The following is a 20,484-nucleotide window of genomic DNA, read 5'->3' as shown; positions in this document are numbered from 1 at the left end:
CTATAATCAAGTTGAAATTGATTTTTATGTATAAGTTTAAGTATCTTTTCTCCCACAAGGACGTCAGTTGATCTGGAGCTACGTATTGAAAGACTGTCCTCTCCCTCCTGCACTACGGGGCACAAGAGTCATTAATTGGTTGGCTGTCTATGTGTTGGAGCTCCTTCTGGACTCCATACTATCCTATTGGTCGAGTTGTTTAGCCTCCTCAAATATGTTAGATGGAAACTTAATCATCATCAAGATACAGAACTTGTTTATATTCCAAGTTTGCTAAGAGCCTTTGTTTTCCAGTAAATGAATGTTGAAATGCTTTACTGAATCTATGGAAATAACTTTATTGTTTTTACTTTCATTTTGTTAATATTATGGATTATATTAACAGAATCATGCGGTGATTGATTTTCAATGTTACTCCAATCTTGCATAGTGGGAGTAAACCCACTTGACTGACATGTTAACCTTTATTTCTGGATTCGATTTCTTAATCTTTTGTTAGGGATGTTTACATCTATGTTCATGAAAGATATTGAAAAAAATTCCCTTCATTTTCTTTCTTTTTCCTTTTTTTATTTTGTAATATCCTTGTAACATTTTGAAGTCAAGTTTATGCTGACTTTATAAAAAAGAGCTAATAAACACATTATTTATTTTTCCATGTATTGTTTACTTACTACAAATTAATGAAAAGGATTAATGTACCTGCTGTAATGAACTCAGAAATTTGAAATCAAGGATGATTTGTTAGCAGTGTTATAATATCAAACTCTGCATCCAATTTATTCTCACATTTTATTTTGACAGGCTAAGTTTGAGAAAGTCCTGATTCAGGCAGAAAACAGCTACAAGTAGAAATATATTTTAGCCAGTTTACATAATATATTAAGATTCTTTTAAAGTAAATAGACATGGCAGGAACATTTAAGATCTGAACAGAAATGATTTTGTCTTCACATGAACAAATTGTAGAGTCAGTGTAAAAACTTATAGTTAGAACATTAACTTTTTTCTTTTTGTTAAAGTGTCATGATAATTTAAAGATATCTGATAAATTATAACTTGAATCCAGTTTGGTAGAGTCTTCCCTCCTTCCCCTCACAGTACAATGCTTGGACTCCATAGAGCCTGCTCTCTGGCTGCAGGTGGGGATGACTGATCAAAGGTGATAACTGGTGACTTTGAGAGACATACTTGTTTTAGAATCAACCCTTGGCAATTTGGGACATTGATGCTAAAATGTAAGCAACATTTTAGGTATAATTTTCACTTTTAGGTGATGAGTACTACTAAAATAATTTGGCAATGATTTGTATGTTACACAGGACCAATTTCTTAATTGGAAACTTCTCATAAAAAGATATTAGTGTCCTGTTGTTTCCAAGGAACATTTTTCTTTTCCAATCAGCCTCTTCATGGCCCCCTTGAACTCCTTATTCCTTAGTGCGTAGATCAGGGGGTTCAAGCTGGGAGTAACAATGGAATAAAAGATACTGAGAAGTTTACCTTCATCCTGAGATGGACTGTTTCCTGGCTGGATGTACATGTAGATAACAGTCCCATAGAAGATGGACACCACAATGAGGTGGGAGGAACAGGTCCCAAACGCTTTCTGTCTCCCTGCTGCAGATTTGATCTTCAACACAGCTATAGCAATGAAGCCATAAGAAACTAGAATGAGAAGGAGTGGTGTGAGGAAAATAAAAAAACATAATGCAAATAAGGTTTCCTCCATGGCTGTGGTGTCCACACATGCAATCTTCACCATTGCAGATATTTCACAAAAATAGTGATCCAAATGGTGGTTCCCACATCGGGGAAGACTCACGGCATAGGGTGAAAGTATCATGCAATTAGTAACACCAACTCCCCAGGTCATGGCCACCAGGGTTCGACAGAGTTGGGGGTTCATAATGGTCATGTAGTGCAGAGGCTTGCAGACAGCATTGAATCGGTCATAAGACATCACAGCCAGAAGCATACATTCGACTGTGCATAGTGTCACATCAGTGAAAAGTTGAAAGGCACAGCCACCAAAAGAGATTTTTTTGTCTTTGCCCCAGACATTGACCAACATCTGTGGGACTATATTTGTGATATAACAGAGATCCAAGATGGCCAAATTCCTAAGGAAGAAATACATGGGGGTCTGGAGATGTTCATCCAGTAACGGCAGCAGGATGATGGCCATGTTTCCCATCAAGGCAATGGTGTAGAAGAGAAAGACAACCCCAGAGATGATCATCTCCAGCTGTGGCTGCCCTGGGAATCCAAGGAATATAAATCCACCAAAGTGGGTATTGTTGACCATTTTCCTATTTCTTAATATCAGCTGTGACAATAAAACATTAACATATTGGAAGCGAGTGTGTTTATAAACAATATTAGTGGAATTATAGCTGGCAAGAAACGTATCATATAATCAAATAACACATCAGTATTTACATCTCATTGAGCGTTTGTTCTGTTTATCCAATTAGGTCTAGAATTTATCCCAGGGCGACCTGTCTACTAGATCCCTACTCTGAGTTTTCTGTCGGCTTCTATGCCATGGCTAAAACCTGCAAAATATCATAGGAAAAGCCTGATGAAAGGCTGATGAAATCCAGTGGACTTCTCTTTATTAATCGGGGTGCTGGGAAGGGGGTTTGGAATCTGTGACCACTCATTGTCTCTTTCATTCAAGGGTTCATAGATTTCATACCTCTAATACCCCTTTTCTATTACTTAAACTGCATGGGCTCAGTTTGGGTCTCCATTTTCACTCTGCTATGTAAATTTTCTGACTTTATATCTTAAACTTTCTTAAGTTTATGTATTTATTTTTGAGAGACAGAGACAGCATGAGCAGGGGAGGGGCAGAGAGAGAGGGAGAGAGAAAGAATCCCAAGCAGGCTCCATGCTATCAGCACAGAGCCCTAAGCGGGGCTTGAGCACAAAACCACGAGATCATGACGTGAGCCAAAACCAAGAGTTGGACAGTTAACTGACAGAGCCACCCAAGTGACCAACTGACTTTAGATTTTAAAGCCAAACTTTTTTCTTTCATCTCAAAACTTGGGTTTCCAAATGCTATTTGCCCTTCCCCACACGGTCCCAGAACAGCATTCCTCCCACTTTCCCTTCAGATGCCATTTTTCATCTGAACTTTGTATCCACCATGCACCACTTCCTGTTTCCATCTCTTCATTTTACATTCAATCTCTGATATTCGTTTGTGTCCTTCCTCTCATCCTACAAGAACTTCCATTCTATGACTCATACATATGAAATGTTAAAACACCTCAGGAGGGGGAGCTGTGTTATTTTTGTGTTCATATTTCATGGCTCCCCTCAGGATCGGCACAGAGAAAACGTCCATGAATATGTGAGATTTGTTAAAAGAAACTTTGCTGATCACATCTGACTCTTTCCTTTCATACCTAAAAAAAAGTGGTGTCTTTGTAAAACCTCAAGCAGGAACTGTGGAAAACTATATAGGTTCCTCAAAAAAAACTGAAATTAAAATTAGCATACAATACAGTAATGTCTCTACTGAGCTAGCCAATGAAAATGAACTCACTAACTAAAAGGGATACATGAACCCACATGTTTATTGCAGTATTATTTACAATAGCTGAGATATGGAAGCAACCTGTGTCCATCGACCGATGGATGGAGAAATGGTATGTGTGTATATATACATACACATACATATATATATACACATACACATATAAATAGTACTCAGCGATCAAAAAGAACAAAATCTGGTCATTTGCAAAGAGGTAGATGGAGCTAGAGTTTATATCCTAAACCAAATAAACCAGTGAAAGAAAAACACCACATGATTTCACACATATGTGAAATTTAAGAAACAAAACAAATGAACAAAGAAAAAAGGAAACAAAAACCAAGACTTTTAACTATAGAAAACAAACTGCTGATCAACAGAGGGGAGATGGGGGGGTGGAGGAGATAGGTGAAATAGGTGATGGAGATTAAGAGTGTACTTATTGTGATGAACCTGGAGAAAGATAGAAAATTACTGAATCATTATATTGTACACCTGAACTAGCATAAAACTGTGAATTAATTATACTTTACCAAAGAAAAAAAAAAGGCTCAACCCAAATATTCAACTAAAACAGGTCTCTCCTGAGGTGGGTGGGAGGCTGGAGGAACAGATGATGGGTATTGGGAGGGCACTTGTGATGAGCACTGGGTGCTGTATAGGTGGAATCACTAAATTGTAGACCTGAAACAAATATTGCATGTAGGTTAACTGGAATTTAAATAAAATCTTAATAATAAAAATAAAAAAAATAAACAATGTCTCTCATGCACAGAAATGAATTCCTAGCTTCCAAACCAGTGGTCTTTTCCACGTTATTTTTCTTCCTGAATTCTCAGTGGCAGGTTAGTGCCCCCATGTCAGCGTTGCCCTTTGCCTTCCCAAAGACACCACCTAGCTGCCCTCCTGACCCCCCCACCCAGGGCACCCTCCCTGCTAGCTCTGTCCCCAGAGTGTTCTAACGGGCTCTCCTTTCTCCCCTTCCTCCTGTGTCACAAGGCTTCCCTTACCAATTTTTCATAGAAAACTAACAGCCTAGGTCTTCTGGCCCTCTCATCCTTTGCGCCTCAGATTTTAAATTTTAGCTAATTTTTCGGCATTTGTACTGACTTTGATAACAGTAACTTCCCATACCACATGTACACAAAATTGAATTTATTACGTTACCTCGTAAAACAAACGTTAACTCTTTCTTTCACAGACATGAACTTTTTATGTATATAGCGGTGTTATAAACTACTTCCTAGGGTCTTAAAAATGTTTGTTAAAATGAATTTATGAACTCTGGGGGTGAAATTAAAAACACAAATATTCATTTTCATTTCTAGTGTACATTTCATTACATGTGATTAAACATGTCTCGGACTTTGAAGGACAGAAAATTCATATAAAAGCCAGAAGCTTCTTTTGTACATTTCTTTGAGAATTTTGTAAACTAATTTAAATACAACATGATTTTTAAAGTAGGGAATGTTTCTTTCTCTCTTCACCTAAATAACACTGAGAATGTAATTATTCTTTACTTACAAGATTTCTCCCACTTGCCATGGGGATCATACAGGAGACACTCCTGTTCCTGTCCAAGGAGAATCATCCTATTTATATGACTGAGAAGAGAAACCTGCAGTGTGAAAGATGACAGGTCATTTCCCCAAAGAGCAATGATGAAATGTGTTGAGTCTGGGAAGACCTTAGGGATGCTGGGTTATCTCATTAGCAATTAAGGTATATTGTAAATTACCCAGGGAAAATAATTTTTAAAAAACCCCAGGAGTTTCCATAGTTAACTGACTCATTTTCAACTCTGCATGGAAATTACAACCATCATTTATTTGAAGTACTATTAATATAAGACCAAATGAATAACTATGCTTTGCAATTCAAAATACACTTCTGTGTCTGGTTTCATCAATGAAACACTTCTACTGATGGTGTTATTACTGCAGTTTCTGTGCAAGAAATTCATGTGTCCAGAACTTACAGATTGTCACAAGGCAACACAGGCAATGATGAGACATTTAACCCACATATAATCATGATTGTAAGTTTTATTTTTTCTGTCACATTTGCTTTTGTTTAACTTAAACTTTCAAATATATTTCAATAACAATGAAATTTCTGACTTCTACAAAGAAGGGCGCCTTTAGCAATAGTGCCCCTGACAGTTTGTCCTGGAGTCACAACCATGGATGGAAGAGGTGAGAGGTTATGGTGGTGATTATTTGATAGAGTTATGTTATGCCTAGAAGCCATAATTTGTTATTTAAACTTTGGCTTGTTATTCCCATTAAGGACACACTGGCCAATTAACACTCCCTGGAAACTGACATTTTATAGATACGTAATCCCACAAAATCTCAGCAGTTTTTATTGTTGAATAGCTTGGTAATAGGATCAGAGAGTGTAAGTCTTGTCGATGACCCTAAAGATTATTTATAAGGATAGGCCAAAACTCTAGCATTAGTGTTGTGAGAATCATTACTTCCTCTCCTCCCCTGAGAAATCACCTCAAAACAATAAGGATGATAATAAAGGGGAAATGCAGCTTTATTTAAGCAGCTGAGCTCTGAAACATGGATCCTAAAATAGAAAACTATTCCAGGGTTAGTGAAGGTCAGACAGTGGAATATGCAGAAGAAAGGATGCCTCCTACTTTGAGAAGCTGAAGGAGGTAAGCTAAGTTGGGGCCTCCTGAACATGAAGCAGGATGGAGCATATCAGGGGATGGTTCTTATATCCATCTGGACTTCTGGAAGAACCACACAGGACACCACTGAGACAGACCTTCTGAAGAATATTTTCTCTTGTTATGTATGTGGCAAGGAGAGGGACTGTGAACAGACGGTGAGCAGGAATTGTGAGTTCACATCACAACACGACAGCCTAAAATCTCCCTTATGTGTGTGACCCTGGGTCTGAAGGAACATTCTCAAGCTCAAAGCATAGACTTTGCTCCTTCCCAACACAAATATTCTGAAATGGGTGGTCCAGGAAAAAAATTTCAGGTTGAATGTAGTAATAAGAAATGAGTTCCATATTTCTAAAATAATAATAATACCCAATGGGCATGAAAGGGTCAAGAGAGAAGCAAATAGCAGATGAGGAGGGGCACTCACCTCACTCACTATTTTTTTTAATGTTTATTTATTTTTGAAAGAGACCATGAATAGGGGAGGGGCAGAGAGAGAGGATGACACAGAATCTGAAGCAGGCTCCAGGCTCTGAGCTGTCAGCACAGAGCCCAACACAGTGCTCGAACGCACGAACTGCGAGATCCTGACCTGAGCTGAAATCAGACACTTAACCAATTGAGCCACCCAGGTCCCATCACTTCATTCCTTAAGTGTTACACACGGAAGATGAAGTTACAGGATCACATTTCACTTAAAAAGAAAAACATCAGGAAATAATTAGCTCTGTGGAACTAGAAGACAGCTCAGAAATATAAGAACTCATAAAATACATGGTGTAAGAGATGAGCAGTAATGGAGTTTAGCCGAGGGAACAAAAATGGGGAAGAAAACAACAGAAATGAAATAAAATTTTGAAACACAGAATATAGACTTGGCTGAATAAGTCTTACAGGAAAATGAGGTCAAGATTAAGAAGCTGAATAAAATTAAAATAAAATGAACAAGATGTTCAAAATATTAGCAAGAAAAATATGGTTATTAAAGTTTACCAAGGATATTATGTATATGTTCAATTGGAATTCATGTATAAATATCACTAAAACAGTGAAGCAAAGGAAAGATGTGTCTAGAAACTAAAAAAAGATCAGTGTTTTGAAGTTACTCAAATTCAATGAACTATTAGTTGATTAGGGAAAATTACCAGCCATCTACAAAAGAGATCCTATGGTATGTGGCAAGAAAAACATATCACGACCAAGTTGTACTTATTCCAGGAAAGCAAGGAAGCACTTAATGTTTAAAATCAGGTAATATGATTCACCACATAAGTGAATAAAATCAGATAAAAAAATCATATAGAAGATGGGGTGCCTAGGTGGCTCAGTTAGTTTGGCATCCAACTTTGGCTCAGGTCACAATCTCACGGTTTGTGAGTTCAAGCCCCGTGTCGGGCTCTGTGCTGACAGCTCAGAGCCTGGAGCCTGCTTTGGATTCTGTGTCTCCCTCTCTCTGTTCCTCCCCTGCTCCCACTCTGTCTCTCTCTCTCAAAAAAAAAAAAAAAAAGTTAAAAAAATCTTTTAATCATACAGAAGAAAATATGATAAAATTCAGCACCTTATAAAAATCTATTTTTTATATTACTCAGCAATCAAAAAGAGTGAAATCTTGCCATTTCCAACAACGTGAATGGAACTGGAGGGTATTATGCTAAGCGAAATAAGTCAGAGAAAGACAAATATCTTATGATTTCACTCATGTGGAATTTAAGAAACATAACAGATGAACATGGGGGGAAGGGATGGAAAAATAAGATAAAAACAGAGGGAGACAAACCATAAGAAACTTAAATACAGAGAACAAAGAGGGTTGCCGGATGGGTGTGGGGTGGGAGTATGGGCTAAATGGGCGAAGGACAATAAGGAGGGCACTTGTGATGAGTACTAGGTGTGTATGTAAGTGATGAATCACTGAGTTCTTCTCCTGAAATAAATACTATACTGTATGTTAACTAACTTGAATTTAAATAAATAAATTATTAAAAATATTTTTAAAAAAGAAAACAGGGCCACCTGGGTGGCTCAGTAGGTTGAGCATCCGACTTCGGCTCAGGTCACAATCTCACGGTTTGTGAGTTTGAGCCCCACGTCTGGCTCTGTGCTGACAGCTCAGAGCCTGGAGCCCACTTCTGCTTCTGTGTCTCCCTCTCTCTCTGCCCCTAACCCACTCGCATTCTGTCTCTGTCTCTCTCAGAAATAAATAAACATTAAAAGAAATTTAAAAAAAAAAGAAAGAAAACAGTCTTTAACACAAACCTGTAGCAAACCATTAAACTCAGAGGTGAAATAGGGGATGCCGTCCTCCCTGTCAGTGAGCAGGACAGTTTCTGACACTTCCAGCCAAAATTCTGCTGGGAACCCAGCCAGTACAGTAAGAGAAAAGAAAACTAAAAAGGGGGAGCAGAGTGCCTGAGTGGCTCAGTAGGTTGAGTGTCCAGCTTCAGCTCAGGTCATGATCTCTCACCATTTGTGGGTTCGAGCCCTGCGTGGGGCTCTGTGCTGACAGCTCAGAGCCTGGAGCCTGTTTCAGATTTTGTGTCTCCATCTCTCTCTGCCCCTCCCCTACTTGTGCTCTGTCTCTATCAAAAATAAATAAATGTAATAAAAAATTTTTGAAAAAAAAAGAAAACTAAAAAGGAAGTTTCAGAAAGGAAGAAATAATTTGTCATTATTTTCAGATTGTGTGATAAAATACACAAAAATCTCTAAAAGGATATACAAATAAATTAGAATTAATAATTTGGCTAGCAAATTCATTGGATACCAGGTCAATATACCAAAAAAAAAACCCCACAAAACATATTTTTATACAGTGGCAACAACCAACTAAAAATTTTTTTAAACAAATACCATTTACTACCATTTACAACAGGATCAGAAACATTCAATGCCTAGCAATAAATCTTTGTAAAATGCATGCAGGGGCCCTCCAGAAAAACTGCACACATTAATGAGATAGAAGGAGGGGACGTCATGGTCATGGGCTAGAGGACCCTGCACTGAAAGATCACAATATCAATCTTGAGTTCTTTTAGATTATAGAAAATGAGGCAACTCCACTCACTTCATGAATCTAACATAACTTAGATACTAAAACCAGAAAAGAACTTTATAGAAATGGAAAATTACACGCCTATAGCACTTATGAGTTTTGGTAAAAAAAAAAAAAACTGTCAACAAAAGTAACAAACTGAATGTATAAACTAAGATAATAATTCTGGTCCAAGTTAGGCCTACTCTGTGAAGGTAAAGTTTGTATAACCATAGAAATCATCAATAAATATAATTTACAACATAATAAAGCAAAGCCGAAAAAATCACATGGTCTTCACAACAGACACAGAAAAATACTTCATAAAATTTCATATTTATGACAAAAATAAAATAATCTTAGAATGTAAGGAGTGTAAAAAAATAACAGCTGATAAAAAGTGGCAAGATAAAACACATCACATTTATTATATAGTAATAGTGAAATAATCAAAACTCTCCCTTTGACATTAGGAACTATATAAGCAATGTCACACATACTACGTTCATCATTTGCAGGGCAAGATAGTACTATAAATTGAGTAGAAAAATTAAAATCACATAACTCGGAAAGGTACAAGTAAAACTTCACATAATATTGATGAATATTGGTGTATATACGGTCACTTTTTACACATAATAATGGTGTATATGTGGACAGTCTAAAATAATCTCTGGATAAATTAGGAGCCTCAGTAACTATGTTGGGTAAAATGTGAATACAGGGTCAATATTGAAATCAATTTTGCTTGAACAGCCATTGTTAAAAAACAAAATTAAAAATTTTAAAGATACAACCTGCAATAGAATAAAAACGCATCAAATATCTAGGAAAAAAATCATAAAAAGAGCTTTGGAATGTATACATGTGGATATTAATACATATGTAATTATAGGTTATTAAAAACTACAATCTTTATGAACAGGAGAGATAAATTATTACTTTCTATTCAGAATATCACAGTTGTGGAAATAAATGAAGTACTGAAATGCTTAGACATGCATAAATCATGAAAATGTGATGTTATTCATATGAAGGAAGTCAGGCACAACAGAATTTATTTACATAAAAAATTTTAAATATCCAATTATAGTATATTCCTGGGAGATGCATACCTAGGTAAATCATCCATAAAACAAAGGAAGACAATGGAATCCACACATTGAGAATCATGGTTCTTCCAGGGGAGGAGGGCAGGATTATAGGCAGGTATTAGACATGGAATGAATTGTTATAGCCATCTTTTTTAACCTCTTTGGTGTGAATGGGATTTTGTGACAGATGTGAGGACCCTGACATGATCGGAAATGGAGCCAGAGGAAGTGATACTGGATACTGAACCAGAAATAAAGAGAAAGTCATCAAAAAGTCTTAGCCTCAAGCTTCAGTCTGATAATACAGCTCTCAATGGTCTCTACATATCAATATTTATCTTTCTTCTTAAATATGGAAAGGATTACAGTTTGACCAAAATGATGGAGAAATAACTAAAAAACAAACAACATTGTAGCGAAAGGCAAATATGAGAGGTCACTTCAGTGGCCATGAATCACCTTCCGATGTGCTAGTTTTTCCCCAAGTTGAGAAAAGAGTATTTCTACTCTGCACACAGAGTAGGGAGTTAGTACAGTTCAAACAGGTGCTGTGGTAAGATCTCCATGCTGGCCCTAAAAATAATCAGTAAAAAAGACCAAGTGGGAAACTGAAAAGTGATAATATCTTAACAACAGTCACTGGAATGTGACATAACATGTTTTTCTTTTTGTGCTCAAAGAATTGGGTTGTTTGTTGAGTAATTATATAGACAGAGGAAGATGTCAGAGGAAAGACATTTTCAGTGTAATTAGCATCACCTCACTTTTAAGATAAGTGGTAGCTGTAGCTGGAACTCATGGTCTTCTTGGTTTATTAGTGGTCTCACAGTTGTCCTCGCACTGGAGATCACCCTATGTGGAGATATTCCTAGAATGCTGGAGGCGAAGACATCCCAAACCTGGGTGTGACAAGAACAGCTTTTAACCCCCTTGACATCCTGACAATATTTACTTAGCATAATGAAGGGAGAAGATTAGAGTTTAATTGATGAATGTCAATATAATTGGGACATGTGTCCTCTGAAAGAATCAGTGCATAACTTAAGCAATCTCTAGTGTTGGCATCTCAGTTTAAGAATTTATTTTAAATATGGACTTTGGGGGCAACTGGGTGGCTCAGTCAGTGAAGCAACATACTCTGGATTTCAGGTTGGGTCATGATCCCAGGGTCATGAGATTGAGCCCTGCATCAGGCTCAGTGCTAACAGTGCAGATCCTGCTTGGGAGTCTCTTTCTCTCTCCCTCTCTCTGCCCCTACCCTGCTCATGCCTGTGCACATGCACACTCACTCTCTCTCAAAATAAACATTTTAACATAAATAAATATGGATTTTTGTACATTGGATTTTATCATAATTATTATCGTATGTATTTAGAGTACCCTCTGTCTCTCAGCTGATGACTACAAAATATCTTGTCTACATTTAATGGATGTCAGGTGAACATTTCCATATTGGAAATTGCTGGGAGTAAGAATCATTGTCCTGTTGTTTCCAAGGAACGTTTTTCTTTTCCAATCAGCCTCTTCATGGCCCCCTTGAACTCCTTATTCCTTAGTGTGTAGATCAGGGGGTTCAAGCTGGGAGTAACAATGGAATAAAAGATACTGAGAAGTTTACCTTCATCCTGAGATGGACTGTTTCCTGGCTGGATGTACATGTAGATAACAGTCCCATAGAAGATGGACACCACAATGAGGTGGGAGGAACAGGTCCCAAATGCTTTCTGTCTCCCTGCTGCAGATTTGATCTTCAACACAGCTACAGCAATGAAGCCATAAGAAACCAGAATGAGAAGAAGGGGAACAAGAACTATAATCAGGCACATAGCAAATGTGGTTTCCTCCATGGCTGTGGTGTCCACACACGCAATCTTGATCATTGCAGACATTTCACAAAAAAAGTGATCCAAATGGTGGTTCCCACATCGGGGAAGACTCATGGCATAGGGTGAAAGTATCATGCAATTAGTAACACCAACTCCCCAGGTCATGGCCACCAAGGTTCGACAGAGTTGGGGGTTCATAACGGTCATGTAGTGCAGAGGCTTGCAGACAGCATTGAATCGGTCATAAGACATCACAGCCAGAAGGATACATTCCACTGAGCACAGTACCATATCAATGAAAAGTTGAAGGACACAGCCACCAAACGTAATTCTCTTGTCTTTGCCCCAGATATTGGCCAACATCTGTGGGACTATATTTGTGGTATAACAGAGATCCAAGATGGCCAAATTCCTAAGGAAGAAGTACATGGGGGTCTGGAGATGGTCATCTAGGAAAGAAAGCAGGACGATGGCCATATTTCCCATCAAGGCAATGGTGTAGAAGAGAAAGACAACCCCAGAGATGATCATCTCCAGCTGTGGCTGCCCCTGGAATCCTAGGAGTGTAAATCCACCAAAGTGGCTGTCATTGACCATTGTTTTCTTTTTTGTCAATAGCAATTCTAAAGATGGAATAATCAATAATGAGTATATTCAAAACCCTTATAGCCAGGTTCAAATCAGGCATTACATTGATGATATGGATAAACGTTTTATTATAAAACATATCATTTTCATTGCTTCAGATAATGTAAATTTTTATTGGTTCAGATAATGTAAATTTTAAGCTCTGATGGACAATTGTAATGGGCTATTGTATAGTTTTCTTTTTTGAACATCAAACAAAATGTCCAAATGTGAATTATAATATAAAAATTTATTGATAAAACTAGTAATCTGTATCTCTACCACTAGAGTATATAAAAGAGAACTCTGTTTGATTTAATGTCATTAAATGTCTTTTAATGTGGCTAGTTCTTTACTGGGGAATTTTCTTTGTGTCAATAATAGCAGCAGTGCATACTGAAGAATTTAAATCATTAACTTTATGTTTAATCTTTTAAAATACAATTATTTTAATTTTGATTCCACTAAGGAACAAAATCACATGAATATCAAATAGAACAGTAATTTCCAACCCTGTCTAAACAAAAAAAAATTTTTTGGAGATATTTTCAAATAAAGAGATTCCTTGATGCAGTCACTATGGAAAATAGGATGGAAGTTCCTCAAAAAATTAAAAAAGAAAACAACAACCATACGATCCAGCAATTCCGCTTTCGTGCATTTATCCAAAGTACATGAAAATGCTCACTCATTCACTGCAGCACTATTCACAACAGTCAAGTCATAGAAGCAAACTAAGTGTCCATTGATAGAGGAATGGATAAAGACACTGGTGCATAGACACAATGGAATACGTCAGTCCTAGAGAGGTGAGCACGGTGCCTACAGTCCATAATGCTACACTGCATACTTGAAAATTGCTGAGAGAGTAGGTCTTTAGAGTTCTCATCACAAGAAAAATACATAAAATACATTCTGTACAGAGATCTCTGTAATACTATTGGAAAAAATTCATAATCATCGACAGAGCCCTCCAAGTATTTGACTGTGGGTCTTGTTTGAGACTTGTATTTATCCTAGCATTAATTCTAAGCGGTCATATAATAACTAAACATTTATGATATTGGTTATGCTTTTAATATGTCACAATTCTTATGGAGTCTGACATGAGACTTTTAAATTATAAATGCTTGAAATGAAAAAACAAAGTGCCCAGGCACTGCCCAAAGTCCCATGTGGGGTAAGTTTCCCGAGCGGAGAACCACTGGTCTAACCTGTGGCTGGTGTGAGCCTGAATCCCACTCTGTCCTTCCAGATTTTTATTCTCAAATTCTGCCATTTCCTTCTAAGAGTCAAATTTATCCCTTTGATTCAAATTTCTCTGTATTGCCACCTATATTCTACCACTTATTTTTTCTCAGATCCAGAAATTGATTTATTTTATTACAAAAATTATTTGACCTCCTGTACTATTGACTCCATTATTTACAGTCTCCTAAAGTCTGGTTATTCATACTTTTATGTCTTTCTTGATTTTATACAGGTTTTCTACCACTCACTTATACTTTGGCTTTCGTCCATACAATGACTCACTCCTGGCACACTTCCAGTCAGAATTTTGAGCCACATGAAGCCGTGTTATTTCATAGCTGTATTCTCAGTGACTAACCCCAGGTTTAGGCACAGAGACTGGCAATACATAAAAGCCACAGTAACAGTAAATCTGTGTTCCTCACCCTTTGCCTTTATTAAACTCTGAAAGAGAAGTTTCTTCTTAAAATTACAAGCACAAACTTTCAAAAAAGCAATCTGGCTTCTCTCATGTACCATATATTAAAAATATCATCTTAAAGACAAAGTGGCCCTAATTTTTTTTAATGTTTCTTTATTTTTGAGAGAGTGAAACAGAGCAGGAGCCGGGGAGCGGCAGAGAGAGAGGGGGACACAGAATCCAAATCAAGCTCCAGGCTTTGAGCTGTCAGCACAGAGCCTGACATGGGCTCAAACCCACGAACTGGGAGATCATGACCTAAGCCAAAGTCTGAAACTTAATGGACTGAGCCACCCAGGCACCCACCAAAGTGGCCCTAATTTCTAAAACCAGTGTCTTTTCTCAATTATCTTAGCCACTTGGGTTTACCTTTGCCCTACAAAAACAGTAACCAAAACTTAACTTCTAAAATAACTCTACTCTCCTCCAAGATAGTACAACCCCTTTTCTTACCATTATCACTTTATCACTCTCTTTACCTCTTCCCTTCACTTCGTCTTCTCATCCATTTCTCCTTCCCTCCACCTGTGTTCACACCATCTTCTGCTTCTCTCCTGTTTCATGGATCTTCACTCCTGAGGTTTCACTTTCTCACTGGGGACTGATGATCGGCCGTGGGTCTCTGCTTGCCCAGCTCCCCCCAGCAGCAGATTCCACAGCCATACACAGGTTCACGTCATCACCAGGAGCAAATGTACAGCTAATGTCACGCATCATGGTTCTAACTGAGATCTTCATTTTCACTCTCCAACAAATCCACTGCCCCTTTCACTGTGGCACACACTTAGTTTATTAGACGTATGATCCCTAAAGTGCACCTAGTAGGCTCTTAATACATGCTTGTTAACACAGAAGGTGGCGTACAGACACAGGAGTAGAGAGGTAAAACCATTTCCACTTAACAGATAGTGACCTAGAGATTATTAGATGTCCTACATGGTAGAGAAAACTAGAACTAAAAGGTTATATGCAAATTATTTTGATGTTGAGGAACTTCTAGTAATACTACCCAAGACAACCTAATTTCTCGCCCACTTACCCTAATTCAGTTGAGTAAACTTTTCAGTGCTGGTAATTCAGGCAAGAAAAACTTAGAAGAGAAACTTTCTTTTTCTGAAGTACAAGATGAATATTCTTCTTTATAACTAAATAGAGCAGATATATCCCTAGACTATCTCCACTTTTGCCCAATTATCACCATGACTTTTGTGCTGGCGGAAGGAGGCTGTGCTGCCTCTCACCACCCCATTCACTGGCCCGATTAATGAGGCACGTTCATGTCCTCCTGTGGAAAATAACCCAGCAAGGAGACACAGCTGTGCTATGAATGATAACTAAGTAGTTTTCCCCTAAGAGCAATGGTGTAACACCTGGGGATACTGAATCTCTCCTAAGCAATTTGTATTGATAATTGCTCAGAAACACAAAGTCAAAACAAAAACAATTCTCCCTGAAGGGAAGTTATCAATGTCCAAAGTCAGCTACTTTTCTTAATTTTAGACTGAGATTAAAATCATCATTACTATTACTTGTATTATATATCAGGCTAATATGAGTGAAAATAATTATAAGAGTTTTGTATTGTGCTTTGTTATACACAATCTGCAATACAATATAGTTCAATATACAATATACAACACATTTTTGTATATTACGTCTTAGTGATCCTTAAGGCCTTGAGTGGACATTATTACTCTTTTTATGTGGCTGTAAATTGCGTATCATACAAGTCTTGTGACAAGCACAGGATGACGAATAATAAACAAAACAGTGTGGTCTGCATCTTCTGAATCTACAATTTTTTTTTAATTGAACATATCTTCTTATAAATGATCTAAAGTTTTGAAATAAATTTAGTTGGCAAATACATTTATAATTTCAGCATGGAACATAAGTTAATGCCCCCTCAGCAATCTACCAAAAGAGTAAGAGGAGAAAGAAACGTAATGGGTATAAAAGTAACATGGAGGGATGCCTGGGTGGCTTAGTTGGTTAAGCATCCAAGTTCAGCTCAGGTCATCTCATAGTTTGTGGGTTCAAGCCCCACATCAGGCTCTGTGCTGACGGCTCAGAGCCTGGAGCCTGCTTTGGATTCTGTGCTTCTCTCTTCCCCTCCCTGCTCATGCTCTCTCTCAAAAATAAATAAAAGTTAAAAAAAATTTTTAACTAAATCACAGCAGTAATGACTTGATAGATGTAAACCTAGAAACATAGCTTAGAATTTAAAAATGTTGCCTCTTGATGCCTCTTGCACTGTTGGTGGGAATGCAAACTGGTGCAGCCGCTCTGGGGAAGAGTATGGAGGTTCCTCAAAAAGTTAAAAATAGAACCTCCCTAGGATCCAGCAATTGCACTACTAGGTATTCATACAAAAGGATAGAAAAATGCTGATTCATAGGGGCACCTGCACCCCAATGTTTATAGCAGCACTATCAATAGTCAAAATATGGAAAGAGCCCAAATGTCCATCAGCTGATGAATGGATAAAAAAATGTGGTATACACATATATGCACACACACACACACACACACACACACACACACATACACAATGGAATATTACTCAGTGATCAAAAAGAGTGAAATCTTGCCATTTGCAATGATGTGGATGAAGCTAGAGAGTATAATGCTAAGTGAAATAAGTCAGTCAGAGAAAGACAAATGCCATACAATTTCACTCATGTGGAATTTAAGAAACACAACAGATGAGTATACAGGAAGGGAGAAAAGAGAGAGGGAAATAAACCAAGACAGACTCTTAATGACAGATAACAGAGTTGATGGAGGGTGGGGGATGGGCTAGATGGGTGATGAGTATTAAGGAGGACACTTGTTGGGATGAGCACTGGGTGTCGTAGGTAAGTGACGAATTACTGTATTCTACTCCTGAATCCAATATTGCACAATACGTTAACCAAAATTTAAATAAAAGTTTGAAAATAAAAGGAAAAATAAATGTTGTGATTCATGTTATATAATGTAACCCCTTGTAACTACCACTAGACATGGGTTACAAAAAATATTTTGGCTAGTTTCCCTTGCTGGGAGATTTATTTTATAGGAACATAGAGCATCAGTTCACTAATGATCTTGGAGATTGATCATCAATGACAGCAAACATTTCAATGTTCTTATGGTTGAATAAAATGTCTTTCCTGTTCCCCTCTTAGAAAGAGACCCAAAACTAATAAGGAGAACAGAAGCACAATAATCTAAAATATACTTGAAAACCAGAATCATTAAATAATGGTCCCAGACACGAGAAGGACCAAAGCAAGGGCTTAAGATAGAGAATGTCCATCACTGCTGAGCTCAAAATGGACTGAAAAAGCCAGCTTCCTCCAAACAAGTGGCTGGCTTGAAGAAAAGACAGCCTCTTGTTTCAACAACAGGAATGGGGAATGAAGGCTGGCAATGTTAATCGTCCTGCATCTCTGTGTGGAGTCTCAGAAAAGCAGAAATAGGAGTCATGGAGATAACTTACTTTTGATTCTACAGAGTAAATTGCATAAAAAAATTAGGAGCCTGACTCTACAACAAGATAAACAGAGGCTTCCTTTTTTGTTATATTTTGAATTTTTAAATTCAGCATATCAATTTCTTAAAAAAAAAACTTGCTGAGATTTTCATTATAAATTAGTATAAAAATCATGGACATCTTAATATCGAGTTTTCCAATAATGAGTATGGTAGGTCTTACCTTTTAGCCTTTGTCACTTTCCCTCCCCATCCTTTGTGGTCGTCAGTGTAGGGGTCTGTGGTTGGTCGAAAGGCAGTCCCCCAAGAACGCTCACTGAGAATCTGCGAATGTGATCTTGGAGAGGGTGTCTTAGTGCTCCAGGGCTGCCATAAGAAAACACCACACACTGGATGGTTTAGACAATGGGATGAACCCTACTTAATCATGGTCTATCACCCCCTTTAATCTGCAGTAATGTATTTATTGATGTATAGTTGACACACAATGTGATGTTGGCTTCAGGCATACAACATAGGATTCAACAATTCTACACATGCAATGCTCACCATGGCAAGTTAATCACTGTCTGTCACCATACAACATTATTACAATTTTATTCACTATGTTCTCTATGCTTCACTTTTCATTCCTGTGACTTATTTATTTTATAACTGGAAGTTTGTGCCTTTAATATTCTTCACCTATTTTTCCCACCCCCGTCCCTACTCTTTTGGCAATTACCAGTTTGTTCTCTGTATTTATGAGTCTGTTTCTGGTGGTAATGTTGTTGGTTCATTTGCTTTGTTTTGTTGTGTCTAGATTCCACATGTGAGTGAAATCATATGGTATTTGTCTTTCTCTGACTGACATATTTCACTTTGTATACACCTTCTAGGCCCATCCATGTTGTCATTAATGGCAAGATCTCATCTGTGTTTATAGCTGAGTAATATTCCATTGTGTATCTATACCACATTTTCATCCACTCAGTCTGTTAATATTTTGATGAGGATTTTGGCATTTGTGTTCATGAAAGACGCTGGTCTGTAATTTTCTTTTCATTGTATGTCACTGTCATGTTCTTCTATCAGGATTCTATTGACCTCACTAAATGAGTTAGCAAGCACTGTCTCTCTATATTTTTAAACAGCTTATTTGAGATTGGTATTATTTCCTTTATAATGTTTGGTGGGATTTACTGATGAAATCGTCTGGGCTTGGAGGTTTCTTTGAGAAAGTTCATGGTGGACGCTGTGATGATGCCCCTTGAGGAACAAAGGACTTATTTCTTCAGCGTCTGAGGATGTTTTCAGCTGTTATGTCTCATAACAAGGGCTGCCCCACCAAGGGCTGCCTTAGCTGAAAACCTGCCTTCTCAGGGCCACATGCTCCTAGTGACTGGTTGGCTGGGGATAAAGCCCCTGCCCACCTGAGCCATCTCCGGAGAGTTCTGCAGACCAAGACTGTCTCCAGAACCTTCTGCAAGGCCACTAAGGCCCCCTTTGACTCTGAGTCCTGGCTGTACTTCTTGCTGTCCCCAATCCCGCTTCCTTCCTTTCTGTTCCATGGACATTAACCCCAAGGGCACTCTCTTCACAACCTGTAGCTCGTGTTCTCGTCTCATTGGCTTCCTGGAAAATCCAAACAGAGCAAGATACTGGATAACAATTTCATTCCTTAGTATACACAGGGCCATTTAAACCTTGCTATTTCTTCTTAGGTGAATTCTGATAGTATTATTTTTAATGTTTTTTGTTTGTTTGTTTAGAGAGAGCACAAGCAGGGGATGGGCAGAGAGGAAGATATATATCTAGATATAGATAGATAGATAGATAGATAGATAGATAGATAGAGATATATTTCAATTAGTTCAAGTTGATGGACAGTGGTTTTCAGATACATTTTATACCATTATGATTTTTTGTCTAGTTCTATTCATTGAGAGAGATGTGTTGATATCTCCACCTGTGTTTGCACATTTTTCTATTTGCCCTTTAACATGTCCAACTTTTGCTTCGTGAATTTGAGGCTCTGTTATCAGTTGCACACTCATTTATGACTATTGTGGATTCATGTTTTGGTAATTTAATCTCTGTGTAATGTCCCACATGTAGGACTTCTTGTCTTGAGATCTACTTTGTTTGATGTCAATATCAGGCCAGCTTTCTGTCTTGTGTTTGCCAACACTTTTACTTTCCATTTATCTGTGATTTTATATTTAATGTGCATTTCTCTGAAAACAGGATATAGATGGGTCTGGTCATTTATTAAACATAACAATCTCTTCCTTTAGTTTGGGGTGATTTTCCATTTTAATATAAAGTAACTTACAGTGTGATTGGGTTTGAGCCTACAGTTTTATTGTTTTCTCTTTGCCCTGTCTATTCTGCTTTTGTTCAGTTCATCCTTTGCTGCCTTCTTTAACATTTCTTCTCCTTTACTAACTTCTTAAACTACTCTGTATCTTTTTTTTGAAGTTGTTTTAGTAGTTAAAAG

At 37.6% G+C, this 20,484-nt stretch overlaps 2 protein-coding genes across 2 annotated transcripts; both read right to left on the bottom strand.

Moving 5' to 3' along the window:
• Positions 1-755: 755 nt before the first annotated feature.
• Positions 756-2,429, bottom strand: LOC122219332 (olfactory receptor 2W1-like). The gene has a single exon (XM_042937504.1). It carries the CDS (start codon positions 2,306-2,308, stop codon positions 1,361-1,363), a length of 948 nt encoding a protein of 315 aa, XP_042793438.1. The 5' UTR covers positions 2,309-2,429; the 3' UTR covers positions 756-1,360.
• A 9,317-nt stretch (positions 2,430-11,746) lies between these two features.
• Positions 11,747-12,787, bottom strand: LOC122219333 (olfactory receptor 2W1-like). Its single transcript, XM_042937506.1, has one exon. It carries the CDS (start codon positions 12,785-12,787, stop codon positions 11,840-11,842), a length of 948 nt encoding a protein of 315 aa, XP_042793440.1. The 3' UTR covers positions 11,747-11,839.
• Positions 12,788-20,484: the final 7,697 nt, after the last annotated feature.

The sequence above is a fragment of the Panthera leo genome, chromosome B2 (genome assembly GCF_018350215.1).
Source record: "Panthera leo isolate Ple1 chromosome B2, P.leo_Ple1_pat1.1, whole genome shotgun sequence".
Lineage (NCBI taxonomy): Eukaryota > Metazoa > Chordata > Mammalia > Carnivora > Felidae > Panthera > Panthera leo.
Note: the sequence above shows the minus strand (reverse complement) of the source record. Positions and strands in the feature narration are given on the sequence as shown.

What these genes read in the sequence shown, in the direction of transcription:
- LOC122219332 (XM_042937504.1), bottom strand. Translation starts at nt 2,308, where the DNA reads ATGGTCAACAATACCCACTTTGGTGGATTTATATTCCTTGGATTCCCA.
- LOC122219333 (XM_042937506.1), bottom strand. Translation starts at nt 12,787, where the DNA reads ATGGTCAATGACAGCCACTTTGGTGGATTTACACTCCTAGGATTCCAG.